This window comes from Petaurus breviceps, unplaced genomic scaffold (genome assembly GCF_028583685.1).
Source record: "Petaurus breviceps papuanus isolate PSGF00001 unplaced genomic scaffold, PetGlider_PUasm1.0 171, whole genome shotgun sequence".
NCBI lineage: Eukaryota > Metazoa > Chordata > Mammalia > Diprotodontia > Petauridae > Petaurus > Petaurus breviceps.
Genome location: NW_027185754.1, coordinates 18,630,059 through 18,652,849, shown reverse-complemented (window position 1 = coordinate 18,652,849; position 22,791 = coordinate 18,630,059). Strand labels below are relative to the sequence as shown.

The 22,791-nt window shown below is 38.1% G+C and overlaps 1 protein-coding gene across 5 annotated transcripts in view; it reads left to right on the top strand.

The window, feature by feature from the left end:
• CEP89 (centrosomal protein 89) overlaps positions 1-22,791 on the top strand; it is a 161,866-nt gene that overhangs the window by 67,846 nt on the left and 71,229 nt on the right. For all 5 annotated transcript variants that reach the window (XM_069082621.1, XM_069082620.1, XM_069082619.1 and 2 more), the window contains 5 exons: positions 1,753-1,803; positions 2,008-2,091; positions 12,801-12,904; positions 15,324-15,439; positions 17,025-17,205. In XM_069082621.1, the coding sequence (XP_068938722.1) occupies positions 1,753-1,803; positions 2,008-2,091; positions 12,801-12,904; positions 15,324-15,439; positions 17,025-17,205 (536 nt within the window). The remainder of the gene's footprint in view (positions 1-1,752; positions 1,804-2,007; positions 2,092-12,800; positions 12,905-15,323; positions 15,440-17,024; positions 17,206-22,791) is intronic.

Genomic DNA, 22,791 nt, shown 5'->3' with positions numbered 1-22,791 from the left:
CTGTTGGTCAGCACCTAGTTTCCAGAGCTCCCAAACAATCATTAAAGTAGCTGCCAGAGATACAAACATCACTTTCTAGGTATTATCATCTGCTGGCTTTTGCTTAGGAAAGGAAACAGAAAACCATAATAAGCAAATAGCTAGAAACTCAAGCTTGCCTTGGCTTACACACACATGTTCTTGGTTGCCATATGCTTGTAGTTGTCATTTCATTTGGGATGGGTGGGGGGAATGGGAGTTGTGATGAGCATAGAAGTCCTTTATGATCAGTTCCTGGAATTCCAAGGGAGGAAAAACACTAGATAATCTCCAAATGAGGCGGAGCCAAAAGAGATGGAGTATTCTCTCCCTAGCACTTTATATAATCCACAGATAGTAACTCTTCCAGACTTGGTCATCACTCATCTTTGAGATACAGAGACATAGGGGGACCCATCAGGTGTTGCATTACAGAATTCATATCTTTCAGTGCTGAGCCAGAGCAGATGTCTGGCTCCATGGGAAATGCCCTTCTCATTCCTTGCAATTTCATCCAAGTGCATTGGGGGGCTTAGTTGATTATGAGTCCCCTAATCATCCTTCCCCCCATAATTGTTTTTCCCTGATCACAAACTTTTCCTCAATTTTGTCTTTTGTCACATTTGCTTTTTGCATAATATTTTTGTTCTTAAGGAATTTGCTTGGATTTGCTCTCCCTTTCCTTCTCTAAAAGATGAGGCATTTTGGTGCAGTGGAGAGAGTACTGACTCTGGAGTCCTAGGTTCGGATTCTGCTTTGGATGATTATCACATGTGGGAGTGACCTTGGGAAAGTCATTGGAGCTGTTTCTTCATCTTTATAGGATGAGGGTCATTAGATGGCCCCTGAATTCTCGTCTAAGTCTGGGTCAGTGATCCCTGAACTAATACATGGATATTGAAATGAAACATTTAACTAGCCATGAGTAGTCTTTTTTTTAAGTGGGAGATTTCCTAAGAAGGAAAGACAGAATGAGGACATTCATAAACCCTCTGAATAAAATACAAGGATCATTTTGAAAGACTAGGCCTATTAGCAATGAACAATTTAGTGCAAATTTGTTGTATAGTTGTTTCAATTTTGTCTTACTCTTTGTGATCTCGTTTGGGGTTTCCTTGGGAAAGACAAATGGAGTAGTTTGCCATTTCCTTCAGCTCATTTTGCAGATCAGGAACTGAGGCAAACAGGGAAAAGCGACTTACTTAGGGTCACACAGCTAATATGTGTCTATAAGGCCAGATTAGAACTCAGGAAGATGAGTCTTCCTGACTCCAGGCCTGGGCCTCTGTCCACTGTGCCACCTGGCTTGAATTAGGGTAGATTACTGTAATTATATTATTAATGCAGGTACAGTGAGAAACAGGAGTTTTAATTAGGGGAGAGTCAAGATTAAAATTTTGGGGAGTAGAGTAAATTGGGAAAGAATAGGTTTGGGGAGGATAAATTGTGAGGAAAGGCTTTGGATTAGAATAAAATGAGATCACTAAATGTACTGGTTAGGAGGCAGGAAGAAGAATGCTAGAGACTTAGTTCATCGACTTTGTAATTTTGGCTAATGTCAGTAGTTTGCTGAAAATAGTTCTCAGTGAGTCCTTTGACTTAAATGCCACATGTTTTTGTTTATTTGTTTACTTATTTGTTTTTAATGTCTGATAATAGATTGAGAGTAGAAGACCTGGAATATTAAAAAAAAAATCCCTTTAACTTTACCTTCAATTTTTTTTCTTTGCTTAGAATACAGAAATCAAAGGTCTTCCATTCAAGGGGCCTCCACCACCTTGGCTGGTGAGTGAAAAAAAAACCTATCTTTTAACATTCATATTTGTCATACCTGGGATAGACATACACAGTTATTAAGTTATACAGTTATTAAACTTTACTACTAGTTTCAAAATAAAGTGAATTTTGTTGCTGGCATTTCATTATTGAAAGATAATAAAGATGTAATTAAAGTATTTATTTACTTCCTTTAATTTTTTTTTCCCCTAGTTGGATAGAAAGTATTTGTCACCATTACTCTTAGCCTATGAAGATAGAATGAAAGAAAAGGATGATCTAAATGTCATGCTTGAGGTATGTTGCACATTTTAAAAGGTGGTAGATTTTGAAATAAGCTCTGAATTTGAGATACTTTGAAGGTGGGTATTTTCAAATTTTAGACTTTTTGCAGTCTTTGTTTTTGGAGTCCATGATTTAATTTTTGGCCCCATCATAAATGTACAGATTTCCAAAGGAAGTACCAAATTAAACCTCATGAGACATTGATAATTTAGTATGAATGGATGTATTTATTATGAACAGATTATTTTCTATGAACAGGATTTTCTGTGAAAGAGTAACCAGAGAGCATGAGGTCACTAGGTGCCCAAGTAGAATAAAAAGTGAGTATTTTTCACTAGAAGAGAAAATGGTTTAAAAAGAGGATACAGAAGGTATTTACAACAAAATTTGCCTACTTCATATTTTCAATAGGTCTGGTCCTGAAGAAAAGTATGGGTTGAACATATATGATAATGCCTTGAGAGCTAAGTTTCAGTGAATTTCTGTGTCACTCCTCACAGGAATAACTCAACATAAAAGCACACTATTACTATGAGGGACCCCAATATAGCAGCTGTGGGTAGGATTTCTAAGCCCTTTTATTTAAGGTTTAAATTAATTTCTGCTCTTAGGAAGATTCAGTGAGAAATAGATAATTTATTTCATGGGACCTTGAAGACTCATCTTGTCTGTTCTCAAACTCAGCCTCACCTCATACTATCCTTTTAAAAATAATGAAATTTGGACTTGGTATATACTTTATACTAAGTTTTCTCTGAAGGTTTGAAAGGCAAGAGTATCGTAATTTCCTTGTGTGTTTGCTTTTTTAAATGAGAGTCTTTGGTCCTACTTCCTTTATTTTATTAAGTACTTAATCCAGATAATTTAAAAAATGCTTTAAGTAAGAAGTGATGTTTCTCAATTGAGTCTTAGTATTGAAGGAGATCAGTTTTGTTTTTTTGTGTTTTTTTTTTTTCAGAAACCATACAATGCATTTGATATGCCTTTCACTATAGTAGCAATATACTTACTAATATCAAAGCATACATTGCAATTTAGGGTTTTTTTTAAATTCATTAATTAATTTACTTACTTTTAGTTTACAACATTCAGTTTCACAATCCCTTGAGTTTGAAATTTTCTCCCCCTTCCCTCTACTCCCCCCCCCCCGCCCCAATGACAGCAAGCAAATATAGGATCTACAAATACCTTCACATTAAACATTAGTCAAGTTGTAAAGAAGGATTGTTACCAATGGAATGGACAATGGGAAAGAGGAAACAAAACAAAACAAGAAAATGAAAGAGAACCAGTAGTTTGCTTAAATCTCCATTCAAACTCTGTAGTTCTTTCTCTGGATGTAAACATCTCTTTCCATCATGAATCTTTTGGAGTTGTCTTATAGCATTGCATTGCTGAGAGGAGCCCAGTCTATCAAAATTAGTCATCACAGATAAGATGTGTCTGTAATTGTGTACAAATTTCTCCTGGTTCTGCTCTTCTCATTCAACATTTGTTTATATAAGTCTCTCTAGATTATTATGAAGTCTGTCTACTCCTCATTTCTTTTCTTTTTTTCCCAATTTATTTATTTTTAATTTTCAACATTCATTTCCACGAGATTTTGAGTTACAGATTTTTCTCCCTGTCTTTCCCCTACCCCACCCCAAAATAGCTAGCCTACTGAATACCCCTTTCCCCAATCTGTTCTCTCTTATATCCTCCCTTATGCCCCCCCCAACTTTAAGGCAGGATGAATTTCTATACCCCAGTGCCTATATAACTTATTTCCAGTTGCATGGAAAAAAAAAAATACCACCAATTTTTTTATACACATTTGTTTTTAAAGCTTTGAGTTCCAGATTTTTTCCCTTCTTCCCTCCTCACCCACCCCCACTGGGAAGATAAGCAATTCAATATAGGTTGTACATATGTAGTTATGCAAAACATTTCCATAGTAGGTATATTGTGAAAGACTAACTATATTTCCCTCCATCCTATCACACCTCTCACTTATTCTATTTTCTCCTTTGACCCTGTCCCTTTTCAAAAGGGTTTGGTTCTAATTACCATCTCTCCCCTAATCTGCCCTCCCTTCCATCATCCCCCCCTTATCCCTTTCCCCTCCTATTTTTCTGTAGGGTAAGATACCCAATTGAGTGTGTATATTATTCCCTCCTTAAGCCAAATTCAATGAGAGTAAGGTTGTCCCATTCCCTTTCACCTTCCTGCTCTTCCCCTCCATTGTAACAGTTTTCCCTTGCCTCTTTTATATGAGATAATTTACCGTAATCTATCTCTCCCTTTCTCTTATTATATTCCTCTCTCACCTCTTAATTTTATTTTTTAGATATCATCCCTTCATATTCAACTGATCCTATGTCCTCTATGTATACATGTACATACATATGCCCACATTCACATATATATTTATACACACTTATACCCTCCTATACATACATATATATATACACACACACACACACATATATACATATATGTATACACATATATATTCCCTTCAACTGTCCTCATACTGAGATAAGTCTTATGAGTTAAATTATCATTTTTACATGTAGGAATGTAAATAGTTCAACTTTAATAAGTTCCTTATGATTTCTTTTTCCTGTTTACCTTCTCATGCTTCTCTTGCTTCTTGTATTTGAAAGAAAATTTTCTGTTCAGCTCAGGTTTTTTCATTAAGAATGCTTGAACATAGCAAGTAAGAGCACCGGCCTCAGAGTTGGGATGACCTGGTATCGAATCCGAGCTCAGAAACTTAGCACCCACCCAGAAATACATGGCCTTGTGACCTTGAGCAAGTTACTTAACCTCAATTGCTTAGGGGCAGCCAGGTGGCACAGTGAGTAAGAGCACCAGCCCCAGAGTCAGGATGACCTGGGATCGAATCCCGGGCTCAGATACTCAGCGCCACACCCAGAAATAACTGGCCCTGTAACCTTGAGCAAGTTACTTAACCCCAATTGCTTTAAAAAAAAAAAAAGAATGCTTGAAAATTCTCTGTTTCATTGAATGACCATGTTTTCCCCTGAAGCATTATACTCAGTTTTGCTGGGTAGGTGACTCTTGGTTTTTTGTTTTGTTTCAGTTTTTTTGCTTTTGGGAGGCGAGGAGGCTGGGCAATTGGGGTTAAGTGACTTGCCCAAGGTCACATGGCTAGCAAGTTTTAAGTGTCTGAGGCCGCATATGAACTCAGGTCCTCTTGACTCCAGGGCCGGTGCTCTATTCACTGCGCCACTTATCCACCCCTGATTCTTGGTTTTAATCCTAGCTCCTTTGACCTCTGGAATATCATATTCCAAGCCCTTCAATCCCTCAATGTAGAATCTGCTAGGTCTTGTGTTATCCTGATTGTGTTTCCACAATACTCAAAATGTTTCTTCCTGACTGCTTGCAGTATTTTCTCCTTGAACTGGGAACTCTGGAATTTGGCTATAATATTCCTAGGAGTTTTCTTTTTGGGATTTTTTTTTTTTTTGCTTTTTGGAGGGGGGGGAAGGTAGGACCATAGGTTTAAATGACTTGCCCAAGGTCACACAGCTAGTTTTGTGTTAAGTGTCTGAGGCCGGATTTGAACTTGGGTCCTCCTGACTCCAGGGCCAGTGCTTTATTTACTGTGCCACCCAGCCTCCCTTGGGACCTTTTTCAAGTGACGATCGGTGAATTCTTTCAATTTCTATTTTGCCCTCTGATTCTAGAATATCAGGGCAGTTTTGCTTGATAATTCATTGAAAGATGGTGTCTACGCTCTTTTTTTGGTCATGGCTTTCAGGTAGTCCATTAATTTTTTTTTAAGCAATTGGGGTTAAATAATTTGCTCAAGGTTACACGGCCAGTTATTTCTGGGTGTGGTGCTGAGTATCTGAGCCCGGGATTCGATCCCAGGTCATCCCGACTCTGGGGCCGGTGCTCTTACTCACTGTGCCACCTGGCCGCCCCTAGTCTATTAATTTTAAATTATCTCTATTTTCCAGGTCAGTGGTTTTTCCAGTGAGATATTTCACATTGCCTTCATTATTTTTCATTTGTTTGGATCTGTTTTATAGTATCTTGATGTCTCATAAAGTCATTAGCTTCCATTTGCTCCAATCTAATTTTGAAGGAATTATTCTCTTCAATGAATTTTTGAAATTCTTTTTCCATCTGGCAAATTTGGGTTTTTATGGCGTTCTTCTCCTCATTGGCTTTTTGAGCCTCTTTTGCCATTTGAGGTAGACTATTTTTTAAGGTGTTATTTTCTTTAGTCAGGCTGTTGTTGACTTGCTTTTCTTGATTTTCTTACATCATTCTCATTTCTCTTCCCAATTTTTCCTCCACTTCTCTTACTTGATTTTCAGAATCCTTCTTGAACTCCTCCATGGACTGTAATCAATTCATATTTTTCTCGGGAGCTTTTGATACAGGAGTTCTGACTTCATTGTCTCCTTCCCATTCCATGCTTTGATCCTTTTGGTCCCCAAAAAAGGAATTTGTAGTAGGATTTTCTCTGCTTGTTCATGTTGCCAGTCAATTACTTGACTTTTGAACTCTTTGCCATGGAATAACTCTGCTTTTAGAATGGAGAGAGCTTTGTCCCAGATTCCTGGCGTTTTTGCAGCTGCTGGACCAATTAGGAAGGTGCCCTCTCTGAAGCCCCCACAGGCTCTGGCAACTGGCCACACACCCCAGGACCTCCACCCAAGATCACAATCCAGATCCAAGCAAGTCAAAGCAAGAGTGATTACCTTCTCAATGGTTGCTTGGTTCTCCTTCCATCTGCTGGCCAGGAGCCCCTGAGGCAGCCATGCAGCGCTGTGCCCCAACCAATTCATGCCCCAGGGGAAGGGGTCGGACCGCGCTCCAGTTCATGTAAAAGGTGACTCTGAACAAACTTTGGAGCTACAGAACCCACAAAATGACACAGAAGATAACCTCACGCTGAGGACAGCTCGGCAGGCTGGCAGGAAGTGGCCAGCACAGTGCTCTGGGAGCTGACCCCAGCCTTGCGTGAGCCAGAGGTTTTAACCTCAGGGCAGCCTGACCAACCGCTGGCTGGAGGGACTTCAGATCACTAGCAGCGGTGAGGGTTTAGAGAATGATCAACCCATAGATGCTAAGGACAAAGGGAGAGGTCAGTGCAGTATGGACTTTGGGATCTGGTATTTTGGGAGTGTGGTCAGCCTTTATCCCCCAGAGGGAGAAGCCACTGAAGTACATTGGCCACGCAGCTACAGCCACGAGGCAGCTTCAGCTCCTAGGCTGCAGGTTTTAGGGGGACCAAGTGACCAGTCTGAAGCTCTTGCTTTATCCTGCTTGGATCTGGATTGCAGTCTAGGGTGGAGGTCCTGGGGTTTGCGACCAGCTTACCAGAGCATGTGGAGGCTTCAGAAAAGGCACCCAACTAATATCTTCGGCAGCTAAGAAAACCCCAGCATTTGGGACAAAGCTCCCCTGTCTAGTAGCAGAGTCCTACTGTGGCAAAAAAGCCCAAAAAAAGTCAAGTAATTGAGTGGCAACATGAGCAAATGAGGGAAACAAAGCAAACAGAGCAAAACAGCTTTATACTCCTATTTTTGGGACAAAAAGGGTCAAAGCATGGAACAGGAGGAAGACAGTGAAGTCAGAACTCCTGGCCCAAAAGCTTCCAAGAAAAATACGAGCTGGTAATAGGCCATAGAGGACCTTAAAAAGGATTTTGAAAATCAAATAATAGAAGTGGAGGAAAAATTGGGAAGAGAAATGAGAACAACTCAAGAAAATTATGAAATGAGAGTCAACAACCTGACCGAAGAAATTAATACCTTAAAAAATAGACTAACTCAGATGGCAAAAGAGGCTCAAAAAGCCAATGAGGAGAAGAATGCCTTAAAAAACCGAATTTGCCAGATGGAAAAAGAATCTCAAAAGTTCACTGAAGAGAATCGTTCCTTCAGGATTAGATTGGAGCAAATGGAAGGTAGTAACTTTATGAGAAATCAAGATACTATTAAACAGATCCAAACAAATGAAAAAATAGAAGGCAATGTGAAATATCTCATTGGAAAAACCAGTGACCTGGAAAATAGATCCAGGAGAGATCATTTAAAAATTATTGGACTACCTGAAAGCCATGATCAAAAAAAGAACCTAGAAATCATCCAATAAATTCTCAAGGAAAATTGCCCTGATGTTTTAGAACCAGAGGGCAAAATATAAATTGAAAGAATCTACCAATCACCTCCTGAAAAAGATCCAAAAAAGAAAACTCCTAGGAATATTATAACCAGGTTCCGGAGTTCCCAGATCAAGGAGAAATTTTATAAGCAGCCAGGAAGAAACAATTTAAATATTGTGGAAATACAATTAGGATAATACAGGATCTGGCAGCTTCTCCACTGAGGGATCGAAAGGCTTGGAATATGATATTCCAGAGGTCAAAGGGGCTGGTATTAAAACTAAGAATCACCTACCCAGCAAAACTGAGTATCATGTTTCAGGGGAAAATAGGGTTATTCAGTGGAATAGAGACTTTGAAGCATTCTTGGTGAAAAAACCAGAGTTGAATAGAAAATTTGACATTCAGATGCAAGAAGCATGAGAAGGTAAACAGGGAAAAGAAGTCATAAGGAACTTATCAAAGTTAAACTATTTACTTCCCTACATGGAAAAACAATAACTGTAACTTATGAAACTTTTCTCAGTATGAGAATAGTTGAAGGGAATAGAAATGTGTGTGTGTGTGTGATCTGACTATATAAGAGGGTATACTGGCCTATGAATACATATGTGAATGTGTGTATATATGTTTACAGGTACACATAGATAGAGGTCACAGGACCAATTTAATAGGAAGGGATGAAACTTAAAAGGTGAAATTAAGAGGTGAGAGAGGAATATAATGAGAGGAGATAGGGAAAGACAGAATGGGGTAGACTATCTCATAGAAGAGACAAGGGAAAATGGTTTCAGTGGAGGAGAAGAACAGGAAGGCAAAAGGGAATGGGTCAATCTTATTCTCATTGAATTTGGCTTAGGGAGGGAATGACATACACCCTAAATAGGGTATCTTACAGGAGAGTGGGGGGACGCCAGTGATAGGGGGGATGATGGAAGGGAGGGCAAGCTGGTGGGGAGGGAATTTGGAAGCACCCACTTATGAAAAGGGACAGGATCAAAGTAGAGAATAGAACAAGTGGGAGGTGGAATAGGAGGGAGGGAAATATAGTCAGTTTTTTACAATACATCCACTATGGAAATGTTTTGCATTGCTATACATGTACAACCTATATTGAATTGCTTATCTTCCCAGTAACGGTGGGTGACAAGGGAGGAAGGGAATGAATCTGGAATTCAAAGCTTTAAAATCAAATGTTTTATATGTGTGTGTATATATATACTATTATTAATATTATTTTACATGTAACTGGGAAATAAGATATACAGACACTGGGGCATAGAGTTCTACTGTGCCCTACTGGAAAGTCGGAGGGGGTATGGGAGAAGATATGGGAGAGTGGATATTCAGTAGGTTCACTATTTTGGGGTCGTGGGTAAGGGAAAAAAAGGGGAGAATATTTGTAACTCAAAATCTTGTGGAAATGAATGATGTAACCTAGAAGTTAATAAAGCATTTAATAAAGAAAAAGACAGAAAGAAAAAAAGAAATGGACCTTTTGATCAAGGTCTCAGGAAAATTTTTACAACAGGGCAAATATTCTGTCTGTTGTAGGAATTAATACTTCAAGGAGTGAGACACAATTGAAATAAATTGTGGGCAAGATCTATAAGGCATTAACATAGAAATTGTTTAGAATAGGGAATTCAAAGTAGGTAATTTTAAAAGCTTCAATTTCACAAGAAACCAAAGAGTAAAGAAAGAATAAGTACATTTAAGGACCATGAATCAAGGAATATACGAGAGGCAGGGGAAAGAAATGACAAAGAGAATGAGGGGAAATCCTTTTTTAGAAAAAGATGCAGGGAATGAAAAAGAGCGAAATGTAACAAATGAAGTCAAATGAGAATTTTATATAACTAAGTGAGAAAGAAAAACACAGCGAAAGAATTAGCTGGGTAAAAGGAAGAAAGAAAAAGAAATTAATAAGTAAAATTCTAAAACTGATAACAAATAGGGAGTTGTAGACTTAGGTGATTAAGAAGGTCAAGTTGAAATAGGGTTCGCTGAAAGTAGGTGAAGCAAAAATAACTGACTCAGTAGACAAAATGTTGTCCTTAAAGAGGAAGAAGGATCAAAGGAAATTTAAAATCAATTCAGAAAAAAAATATTAGAGACGAATGGTGAAAATATAAATCTGACTCATAACTTTAAATATGGACAGATTAAACAACCCAATAAAACAAGAGAATGATAGATTGGAAAAAGAATACAAAGCAAGAAACACACTAAAAAGTAAAGTCATTTATAGAACAAAGAGGCTGGAACAAAAGATACTGTGCATCAAGTGAATCCAAAAAAGCAGAACCTATAATCATGCTATTAGACAAAACAAAAATAAAATTTCTCAATATGTAAATAAAGAAATCACATTATGCTGAAAGGAACCATGGACAAAGAAGCAGTTTCATTATTAAATATATATGCTCTTGCATTGGCATGTAAATTCATGAAGGAAAAATGAACCAAGTTACAAGAAAACCTTGACATTAATACAATAATAATAGGAGATTTTCGTGTTCTTCTCTTGGTTTTGGACCAAATCTAACAGGAAGGTTAAAAAAAAGGAAAGTATAGAAGTGAATAAATTGCTGGAGAAATTTGAGCTAAAAAATTTATGGTGTCTTCTAAATGAAACTGCTAAAGAATATACATTTTTTTGAGGACTACTTTTACAAAAATTGATCATGTTTTAAGGCACAGAGATACTGTGTATCTCTGTAAATGTAAAAAATTGTAAACGAATGTAAAAAGGCAGAAATAGTAAACACATCCCTTACATGTAATAATGCAGTAAAAACAGTAATGATGTCCGAGAGCAGAAACTAAAGACTCAAATGGAGACCTAACATTGAAATCTGAAAGCAGTGGGCTCAAAATATCCTAAAAACAATGAAAAATTATGTGAAAGAAAGTGGTAATGTTGAAATAACTGAAATTTCTGGGATGAAGCTAAACCAGCCTTTAGGGGAAAAATTATATCCTTAAAAATATACATTTTAACAAAATAAAAAAAGAGATGAGTAATGAACTGAATATGCATTCTAAAAAATTAGAAAGTCAACAACCCAAAGGAGGCACACAGGAGGAGATATTGAAAATTATAGAAATAGATAAACTAAATCGAAAAGACCACAGAAATGATAACCAGAACTAAAAGCTGTTTGTTTGAAAAGACTAACAAAATTGCTGAGCCTCAGGGATGGTATAAGTAGTTCAAGTGAGAGGTGATAAAGATTGATGAGTGAAAAGAAAGAGAGAGATTCGGGAAATGTACAGATAGAAATGACAGGAGTTGGTAGCAGATCAAATATGTAGAATGAGAGAAAGAGAGGCATTTACAATAATGCCTAAATTGTAAACCTGTGTGACTGGAAGAATGGTGGTGAACAAAGGAAGAGGGATAGGTTTGCCTACTTATCCTAGGGTCCTTCCTTTTCCCATGAAAACAAAAACTGTTGGTGAGGGGGAGTGCTTACTCTGGAACCACTGCTTTAGAGGACAGAGCTTGAAGGTGCTTGCTGCCCTGCTGCTATGACAGGGGGAGAGAACAGGGCAGACATTAGGGGTGCTGTACTCAGAAGCATCCAAGTGGTACCGTGCTGGGCCTGGAGGCAGGAAGATCTGAGTTCAAATTTGAATTCAGATACTTACTAGCTGTGTGTCCCTGGGTAAATCACTAAACTTCTGTTTGCTTCAGTTTCCCCAATTGTAAAATGGGAATCCTAATAGCACACATCTCCCAGGGTTCTTGTGAGGATCGAATGAGATAATATTTATAAAGTGTTTAGCACAGTGCCTGGCACATAGTAGGTGTTACATAAATGTTGGCTGTGCTGCTCCTGCTGTGGAGCAGGGGGACCATCAGAATATTTTCTGCCACAGCTTCTGCTGGCATCTGGGTCAAAGTATGTTAAGGTTGCTTTGAGGGACCCATCCCCTGATCAGCCTCAGAAGGCTAAGAGGAGGTAGAATGTAAGTGCTTACCAAGGTGCTGTACCTAGCTCTGTTGAAGATGAGCCTATAGTTGCCTATAGAGTTTAGAGGTAAGTGTGGACACATTCCATTTTCAGATATTCCCAGATAGTTTACATAATCTTTGGGTTTCAAGGTATTGCTCCTAGTTTAGAGACCACTGGCTTAAATGAGTTTTCCATTATAAAAATTCCTCTCCCTGCTCTGGAAATGTATAACAAGAATTTCTGGTTTTCTCTTTTTTGTTTTTTAATATAGAATTGGGGAGAAAAGGGAGTTCTCAAAAGTATTTATCAATTTTTAAAAATGTATATAGATACAATTAAGATGATTGCATTATAGTCTCACTTAATGCTTTGGGGCTATGTGCCATGAGAATGTGTTGGCCATGGGAACCACTATATTAAGGTTCTTGTAGTAACCAAAACCCCTAGGCAGTAGTAAACTGAAACATTTCTTTATTGTGAATTCTGTACTATGGCAGGTTTCATGAGTGTCAGTCAGTACAACCAAGATTTAATTGATTTTATTCAGAGTGACAATTCTAGGATCAAGGTAATAACTATGTGTACATTTCATTTTTAGTAGTAAATTTACACTAATTTTATTTTAGGAAGAAATGAAAATGTTCAAGCTACGAGTAGAAGAGGTGATAAAAGAGAATGAAACACTTCACCAAGAACTGAATAAAAGTAGTCCTCTCACCAGTAAGGAATGGCAAGTAGAGTTACTTTTTTAGTATTTTGGTAACTTTATTTTTTAATGAGTTTTTGTTGATATTTTCTATTTTTTCCATTGCTATAAAATCCCTCCACTAGAACCATCCTGTATAGTAAATAATATTTTTTAGGTAGGGAAAAAAAAGTCAGCACAACTGATTGATTCATTGAGAAAGTCCAAAAAGATATCCAGTAACACTTGTGGACCTCCCCCATCTACAAAGGGAGTGTCTTCTCTTCTCTCTCTTCACTCAAATCCCACTTTATCTTTATAATTTTGTTATGTTTAATTTTGATTTTTTTTTGGTGTGTTGTTTTTCTGTTTACATTATTGTAGATACTATGTATGTTGTTCTCTTGATGCTGCTTATTTCACTTTGCATCAGTTCATATAAATCTTTCCATGATTCTCTGTATTCATCACACACTTCATTTCTTACAGCACAATGATACTTATTATTTTCATGTGTTATATCTTCTCTACACATTGTTCAAAACAAGTCAATTGATATTATGGAAATAATTAAACCTCTTTAGTAAGTCAAGACCCAGAATTGAAATGAACAGCAGAATTCACTAGTCATATTTTATCTGCCATATGTGATATATTTGTTTTGAGGTTTTTACCCATCTTTTATAGAGTCCATTGAATCTTTGGAATTCTTGTCCTGCAATATTAGTTAAGTAGCCCAGTAACAAAGAACAAGGGTTTTCATTAGATCAAATTCTCAAAAGAACTGATATTTTGGAATAGTCTGAATGACTTAAGAACCTTGTCAACATTTACTTAGATATACCTAAAAATTCTCCTGTAGGATACTGTGCTATTAACCATAGTTGCTGAAAAATGTTAACCATTTTTGTTAACCATAGTTGCTGTAATATTATTTTAAAAAGAGTCTTTTACAGTTGTATTCTTATTAATTCTCAGACTGTCTTGGATCATAATATATCATAACATCTGTGGTAAGGGGTGTGTGTGTGTGTGTGTGAGAGAGAGAGAGAGAGAGAGAGAGAGAGAATGTTTCATAATCATTTTCCTAAGCCACTGAGGGAAAGAAGACAGATTGGCTCCTTTGTGTCCACTATACCAGGGTGCCATTGTTTTCTCTTAAGTTTGACATCCTCCTAAGGACTTGCACTTATTACAATTTTGTAAGTGTATTCATACACTGAAAAAAATCAAACAAGGAAAATGCAATTAAATTTAAGTTGTAATTTGACATTTTGTTTTGGTGATAGACATTTGTCTTCATATTATTTTATTTTCATTAGGACACACTGACTTTTGAAAGTGACCTTCACTTCCATTTCATCTACTCCATAAAGTAAATATGGTTTTAACAGAGTTCTGACTTGAAATGTTTAGTTCTAATGCATTTATACAAATCAACTTACTTATATAGTTATTTGTTAGACAGAATATTAGACTGTAGTCTAGGGCCATCTTCTACTTTTCCATTAATTGTATGACCTTAAGCAAATTTCTTGACCTTTCTCTGCTTTAGTTTCCTCATCTATGAAATGAATCTAACAACACCTTTTGTTTACAATAATGACATTAAGATCAGATGAGATAATAGATGTGAAGGCATGTTGCAGAATCCAAAGTTCTATATACACACATCATACTATGAACAAATATTAACTTCATAAAGCCTCAGTTTCCAGACTGGAGAACATACTTACATACATATCTCTCACAGGATTCTTGTAAAGGAATCACTTTGCAAACCTTAAAGTACTATATTAATATGTCATTTTAGCAGAATCTCTTTAATTCTGCATCTACAAAATGTTAAAATACTTTGTATTGGTGATTATTCACACTAGGCTGAGGTAAAATTTTCTTTTGTACTATGAAAAAAATGGTATTAATATAAGTCAGATTATCAGAGTCTATTTAACTTTAAAAAATTATATTTCAAGACTTAAAATTAAATGTTTGCAGGTGAGTATATATTCTTAAGTATAAAAGAGTCTTATCTGCTCATTAAAATAGGAACTGAAAAAAATTTTAGATATATTTTGCTGTTCCTAGTTTAATATAGGTCTTTATGAAGTATAGTTCAAATTAACCAGGTTTAATATTAATTAGTAAAACTATGATTATGTTTAAAATACCTAGTTATTACTCAAAATACATTCAGTGCCATCTCTTAGAACAGTGATATAAAACTCAAAAAGAAATGGGGTCATTAATCTGTTCATAAGGATCCCTGTGGGCTATATATTGACTTAATTTTAAAATGTAATATTCTCTATCTTTTATTGTATTTTTATTTTCTTACATTTGTCTGAGTTACATTTTAATCTGGTGTGCACCTCATTCAGGAGTGTTTGACACATCTTTCTTAGACCTTGTTTATCATTGTGTTTTTTGAGTAATGGAATTAAGATAGTTATAAATTTTGCAGGCATCAGCTACAAACTCAGGCCCAGCTTGTGTTAGAAGAAAATAAAATTTTGATGCAGCAGCTTGAAATTCAGCAAGCCAAAGCCAAAGAGAATAACCAGCAACACAGTCAAGAAGGTGAAAGGTTTTTCTAGTGTTTTCTTGTGAGTAGTTGTGACATTACCCCATCTCTGTGAGTTGTATATGATCCCTATTGTATTTGCCCTGGCTTTTGAGATTCCCATGACTAAACTTGAAAGGTGCTACTACCAAAGGAGGGTTTTGCTTCTTTTTGAAACAGTGGAACTTTCTCAGTTATGTCTCTGAGTTGCAAATAATGAGAATAAATGATAAAGTAAGAATGTTGCTGAACAATTCAGACTCTGCTTGTTCCTAACTATAGTAGGTTCAAAACTATGTAATAGGTGCGTAGCTTATCCCACGAAAAACCGAGGATAGAATAGTTTCCTGTGTTTTACAGAGTGAGAATCAGATTACATAATTGTTGCCAATAATGATCATCCGAACAAGAAATGAATTACAGTGACTTCCTAATGAGAGACAGTAAGGTTATTAAACACTGACCTGAGACATACTGTCTTCCCAGGGCCTGTATCTGGGATGTGACAGAGAGTTTTCCAATACCCACTTCTAGTGATGCATGTGGATATAAATGGATACCACCAGAAGGAAACTATAAAATATCTGTAGGAATTTATGAAGACTTTAGGAAACTAGGTTATATTTTCTTCACTGTTGGTGATAGAGTTTAGGAGCTTCAAAAGAAAGATAGACATTTGAAATGAATAGCTAATTAAAATATAGTGATGGAGAATGGGATTGGGATTTCTGGAATAAGGCTAAAGATAGAGGAACTGTGGGTTTTGGGCCAGGGGAGGAGTGTACCTAATTAGAGTAGGAAGAGTATATTTGCCTACCTTTAATCTTTTTCCCTCCTCCCCACAAAAAAACCATCTTTCACACAACTTCCAAAATAATCTTCCCAAATCATATGTCTAATTGTATTACTCCCTTAAAAAATCTTCAGTTGATGGGAGCGGCTAGGTGGTGCCATGAATAGAGCACTGGCCCTGGATTCAGGAGGACCTGAATTCAAATCCAGTCTCAGACACTTAACACTTACTAGCTGTGTGACTTAGGGCAAGTCCCTTATCCCCAATTGCCCCTCCAAAAAGCAAAAAAAAAAATCTTCAGTGGTTCCCTATTGCCTTTTTTAGGTTAAATATAAATTCTTTATTCTGGCATTTAAGGCACTTACATCCTACGTGCAGTTTACATTCCAGCTAACTTGGCCTGTTAGCTGGTCTCTGATCTTGGCTTTACATTTCCATTTTCCAGGTTGTTACCTATATCAGAAATGTACTGCATCCTCATTTCCATCTCTTAGAATTTCAGCTACTGGACCACCTCCTACACTAAACCTTTCTGTATCTCCCCAGTTATTCGTTTTTTGTTTTTTTTTTTTGCCTTTTGGAGGACAATTGGGGTTAAGTAACTTGCCCAAGCTTACACGGCTAGTTTTTTTGTGTGGGTGTTGTGTCTGAGGCCGTAACCGAACTCGGGTCCTCCTGACTCATCGATATTGTAAGAGTGCAAAAAAAAAGCAGCTTTAGTGTTACTAGTTGATCTAAAGTCAAAGGTATAATTCTGTTGTATTAAATCCAACACATTAAATTTTTTCCATTTCTTCTCTTTTTTAAAGTTTCCAAACTGATTAAACAGCAAATGCTTCTGGAAAATAAAGTAAAGAGCCAAGAAAAGGCACTAGCTGAGAACGAGGAACAGTTGGAAATTTTACGCTCTAAATGTCAAAACCTGAAAATACAATTGGATAGCCAAATAGAGATAAAAGCTCATGATACAATTGTGAATGAACTCAAAAGGTAGGGCTCTTTACATCTACTTAAATAAGTTTTTACTGATGTCATTTTTTTTCACATTGCCATAATTTACTCCAGTATCCTTGATCCTCCTCCCTCCCTCCTAGAGATCATCCCATGTAACAAATTTTTTTTTAAAGAAGAGGGAGGGGGGTGGCCAGGTAGCAAAGGGAATAAGAGCACGACTCCAGTGTCGGGATGACCTGGGGATCAAATCCCAGGCTCAGACACTTAGCTCCTCCCCAGAAACACCTGGCCGTGTAACCTTGAGCAAGTTACTTAACCCCAATTGCTTAGGGGCGGCCAGGTGGCTCAGCGAGTAAGAGCACCGGCTCCAGTGTCGGGATGACCTGGAATCAAATCCGGGCTCAGACACTTAGCACCACACCCAGAAATAACTGGCTGTGTAACCTTGAGCAAGTTACTTAACCCTGATTGCTTTAAAAAAAAAAATTTAAAAAAAGAAGGGGCAAGGTAAATGGCCCAGTGGATAGAATGAAGGCCCCAGAATCATAAAGTCCAGAGTTTAAATCCAGCCTTAGACGAGTGACCTTCGTCAACCAACTTAATAACCTCAATTATGAGAGAAAGAGAGATAGTAGTGAGGCTTTCTGACTTACAGTGGGGTGCAAATAGGACTATTATCATGATATGAAAAGTGTATTTTATTTGAAATATCCCTGATTCATGACCCAGAGTGGTGGATTGCCTATGTGAGAAAATCCTCAAGTCATTAAATTAGGGCCAGCGAGGTTGTGCAGTGCCTAGAGCATCGGTCGTGGAGTCAGGAGGCCCTGAGTTCAAATCCAGCCTCAGACACTTGACACACTTACTAACTGTGTGACCTTGGGCAAGTAACTTAACCCCAATTGCCTTGCCTTCCCCCTCAAAATGAAAAGAAAAAATCAGCGTAACATATTAATACAATTGTCTGAAAAAATGTGCAGTGTGCCATATTTTGGGGCCTCCTACGTCAGCACAAAAGCAGGTATGTGGTAGGAGTTCAAATCTGGCCTCAAATCTGTAAGTTGGATACTTACAGCTATGTGACTCCGGGCAAATCACTTAAAACTGTTTCCCTCAGTTCTGTCATCTGTCAGATGAGCTGGAGAAGGAAATGGCAAATCATTCCATTATCTTTGCCAAGAAAACCCCAGATGGGGTCACGAAGAATCAGACACAGCTGAAAAATAGCTGAACACAAACTGATGTGGTAGAGCCATCTTCTCACATTTCTTGTTTTGAGCCATGCTTAATCTTTGCGATTTTTCAACATTCACTTCTTAAAAAATTCTTTCCTTTCTTATTGTTGTCATCATTGTACACATTGTTTTCTTGGCTCTGCTTATTTCACTCTGTATCAATTGATGTGGGTCCTTCCATGCTTCTTTATGTTTGTCATAGTTATCATTTCTCACAGTGCACAACATTCTGTTTATTACATTTGTATACTGTAATTAGTGTAGCTATTTCCCCCATCAAAAGGCATCTGCTTTATTTCCAATTCTTTGCTGTCACAAAAAAAGTGTTGCTGTATCTATTTTGGTAGAAATGGGGACCTTTTTCTTCTTTTTTTTTTTTAAAGCAATTGGGGTTAAGTAACTTGTTCAAGGTTACACGGCCAGTTATTATTTCTGGGTGTGGTGCTGAGTGTCTGAGCCCGGGATTCGAACTCCAGGTCATCCTGACACTGGAGCTGGTGCTCTTACTCTCTGAGCCACCTGGCCGCCCCTAAGCAATCGGGGTTAAGTAACATGCTCAAGGTTACATGGCCAGGTGTTTCTGTGTGGGTGCTAAGTGTCTGAGCCTGGATTTGATCCCCAGGTCATCCCGACACTGTGGCTGGTGCTCTTACTCGCTGTGCTACCTGGCCTCTCTGGGGACCTTCTTATCAATGGCCTCTTTGGGGTATAAGCCTAGCAGAAGAATCTCTAGGTCAAAGAGTATGGGTATTTCAGTCATCTTTAAGTATTTTTTAACATTTCTGTAAGTATTCCTGCCTTACCCTGGCAATTAGTATTAAAGAGCATAAAAGACATTGAATTGTTTTCTTTTTTTTTTTCTTTTTTTTTTTTTTATAAGCAATTGGGGTTAAGTAACTTGCTCAAGGTTACACGGCCAGTTATTTCTGGGTGTGGTGCTGAGTATCTGAGCCCGGGATTCGATCTCCAGGTCGTCCCAACACTGAGCCGGTGCTCTTACTCGCTGAGCCACCTGGCCGCCCCTAAGCAAATGGGGTTAAGTAACTTGCTCAAGGTTACACAGCCAGGTGTTTCTGGGTGGGTGCTAAGTGTCTGAGCCCGGGATTTGATCTCCAGGTCTTCTCAATACTGGAGCCGGTGCTCTTACTTGCTGTGCTACCTGGCCGCCCCCATTGAATTGTTTTCTACCTCTAATTAGCCATATCTATAAGAATGAGAAGCATTGCAGTACTGCAGTAATCTGTGATCTCATCAATACAGGCACCTCCAACAGCACAGACTGGAGCCTATCTGTGTCTTCTTATCTATGTGACTCTTTTCCAGGGTCTAGCACACATTCCAAGGACCTTCCTCTAGATCTCTTGACGTTGCATCAATTCCAGTGACTGCCAGTTGGTTATCCTTCAGTTTCATTACATCACTGGCCCACCCACATTTCTGGTCACATATTTCTTTGATAATATCTTCTGGTGCTGCTCATTGGTAATATGCTGCAGGCTACATGTGACCCCCACGTGCCTCTTTATTTTATTTGGTGGACCAGCAACTATAATGCTTAGGACTTTGGTATTCCTTGCTTTGCAGCTACATAGTATCACTAAATGAATACTGTTTTAAAAACAGACATATCTTCTTATAAAAGTGCAGATATACAGGTAACTTATAAAAGTATAGATATACAGATAACTATGTATATATATATATATATATATATATATATATATATATATATTTACTCTGTTCTTTGACCTTACCATGACCTACAGTTCCTCTATCCTTCAGCTCTGTCTCAGGCTGTCATCTATGCACTAGTTACACTCTCCTCCCTTTCCCATCTTGACCCCTCGGTGAACTCCACCCAAATCTCTTGATTCCCTTGCTCCCTTATTCTGTATGAAGATCTTGCCCTGCCAAGCCTCAACCTTCAGTTACTCCCACCATTCACCTCTGTCCCTTCTACTCACACGCTAATGAATGAAAGTGGAGGAAAAAATCACAGAACTGTGCTGACTGGTGCCACTTTATTATAAAACCTCAACTGGGCTCTCACTTTGGCAAGACAATCCTTTTATATCTCTCCAATTGATTCAGTATCCCACTTACCATAACAGTTTTTCCAAACCTTTCTTTATTTCCTCAAACTTCTCATGGTTCCTCTTCTCAGCTAAGAATGGTTTCTCAAATTTCACTCAAAAAAATTGAGGACATTTACCAAGAGCTCCCTCTTTTTCACCTCATTCCCATCTCACTTTTCTCTAATGACTTCTAATACTATCTCCTTTTTAAGCATTGTCTAAATGAAGATGTGACCTTTCTTGCCAAGGCAAACCCCTCTTTTGTGCACAAGTGATCCCATGCCATTGTCTTCTCTAGCAGAAAGGTATTTGGAATGCAAGATGGGAGGTTAACAGAGAGGTTAGGACTGAATAGATAGATTTGAGAATTAATCAGCATTTAGATGGTAATTAAATCGATGGGGATTGATGAGATCACCAGGTGAAGTAGTATGGAGAAGGAAGAGAAAAGGGTTCAGTGCAGAATCTGAGATACCTATGATTAGAGGGTGTGACATAGATGAGGATCCAGCAAAGGAGAGAAAGAGTGGTCAGGTAGAAGGAAAACCAGAAGAGAGTGGTGTCCCAAAAACTTGGAGAAAAGAAAGTATTAAAGAAGAGAGGTTGATTGAACAGTGTTAAAGGTTGCAGAGGTCAAGAATCCTAAGGGGTAAAAAGAGAACAAGAGGAGAGAATACGGAAACACAAATCATAGATGGCTTTTTTCAAAGAGTTTAGCCACAAAAGGAAGAAGAGATATAGGACAATAGTGGAAACAGAAGGATTAAGTAAAGATGTTTTGATGATAGGAAAGACATGGGCATTTTTGTAGGCAGTAGGGGAGTATCTAGTATATAGTGAGAGAGTGGGATGATGGGGCAGTCTGTTGGAGGAGACTGGATGGAATGGGATTGATTATATAGGTAGAGGGATGGGCTTTGGTATAGAGTAGGTTATCTCTTTGTGTGAAACAGATAAAAGTTGTAGATAATGGCAAAAGGCCTTGGAGTGACAGGAGATGACAAAAAGGGAAGAAGGAACTCTCAGTGAATGGCCTCAATTTTTTCTGTAAAATATGAGCCATGGTTCTCAGCTGAAAGATTGAGGAGAGGAGGACCTCTGAGATATTTGGGGAGGGATGAAAATATTTGGAAGAGCCACTGTGGAGAGTGGGATAGTGAGTTGATAAAGAAGGTGTAGGATTGCCTAGCATCAGTGAGGTCCAAGTTGAGGTTATGTAACAAATTTGTAGTGCTTCAGAACGGTTCCATGATTTTCTCCACTTACATTGAGCAGCATGTGTAGAGGAACAAAGTCAGATGGTGGGAGTAATCCAAAGAGGCTTGAAAGGGTGCTGTCGGTGATATGAAAAGAGAACCAGGATTCAAGAGAAGAGGACAATATAGTGTTGAACTAGTTCACTAGCAGGTCAAGATGGGGTAAAGAAGAGAGAGAAGCTCGTACAGGGGAGATGTCCTGGGAGAGAACTGAAGGGTTGAGGTATTGGAGGTCATGGTGTAGATGAAGACCAGAGTTTAGTAAGGGAAGACAGGGAGAGATGGAAAGTCAATGGATTATGATCAGATAAGGACATTTCAAGGTACTTGAACACAGAGGTGTTGCATTTGTAGGTGATGACATGACCACCTTTGTGTGTGGCTGACGTGGAGAAGAGCAGTTAGTCATGGGAAGTGAGTCAGTTGAGGAAGTGAATGGTTAGATGTTTTAAGAAGTCAATAACTATGTGGAAGTTCTTTAGTATGAGATAAGGAGTTGGGGAGAAGAGAAAAAATGTGGGCCATGTACCGAACTTCTTGAAGAAGGAAGTGAAGTGACCTAGACCTGTGGACAACAGCTACCAGAATTTTGATTAGGTATCAAATATGAATATCATAGACCTCAAAGAAAGTAAGGTTACTGAGTGATGGAAACCCTGGAAATGGCAATGGGGAGCAAGAAATGTTCCAATTCCATGACTTTACCAGTCAGCAAAGGGGAATGAGTAAAGGTTCAACCAGTCAGAACTGGAAGGAATGGCCAGGGCAGCTAGGGAAGGGGAGTGATAGCCAGGGGATGGAAGGGGTGGGAGAGGAAAAGATTATTTGGCCAGCCCTATTCTCTCTCCTGACCTCCAGTGTTGTATCTTCAACTGCTCATTGGACATCTCAAACTGGATGTCTAAGATATCTTAAATTCAGCATGCCCAAAACTGAACTTATTATTTTCCTGTCTCTTGAAACAAAACAAAATCAATAACAACCCTCTCTTCTTCCAAACATCCTTATCACTGTTGAGAATATCATCATCATTCAGGCTTGCAACTTAGGTATCAT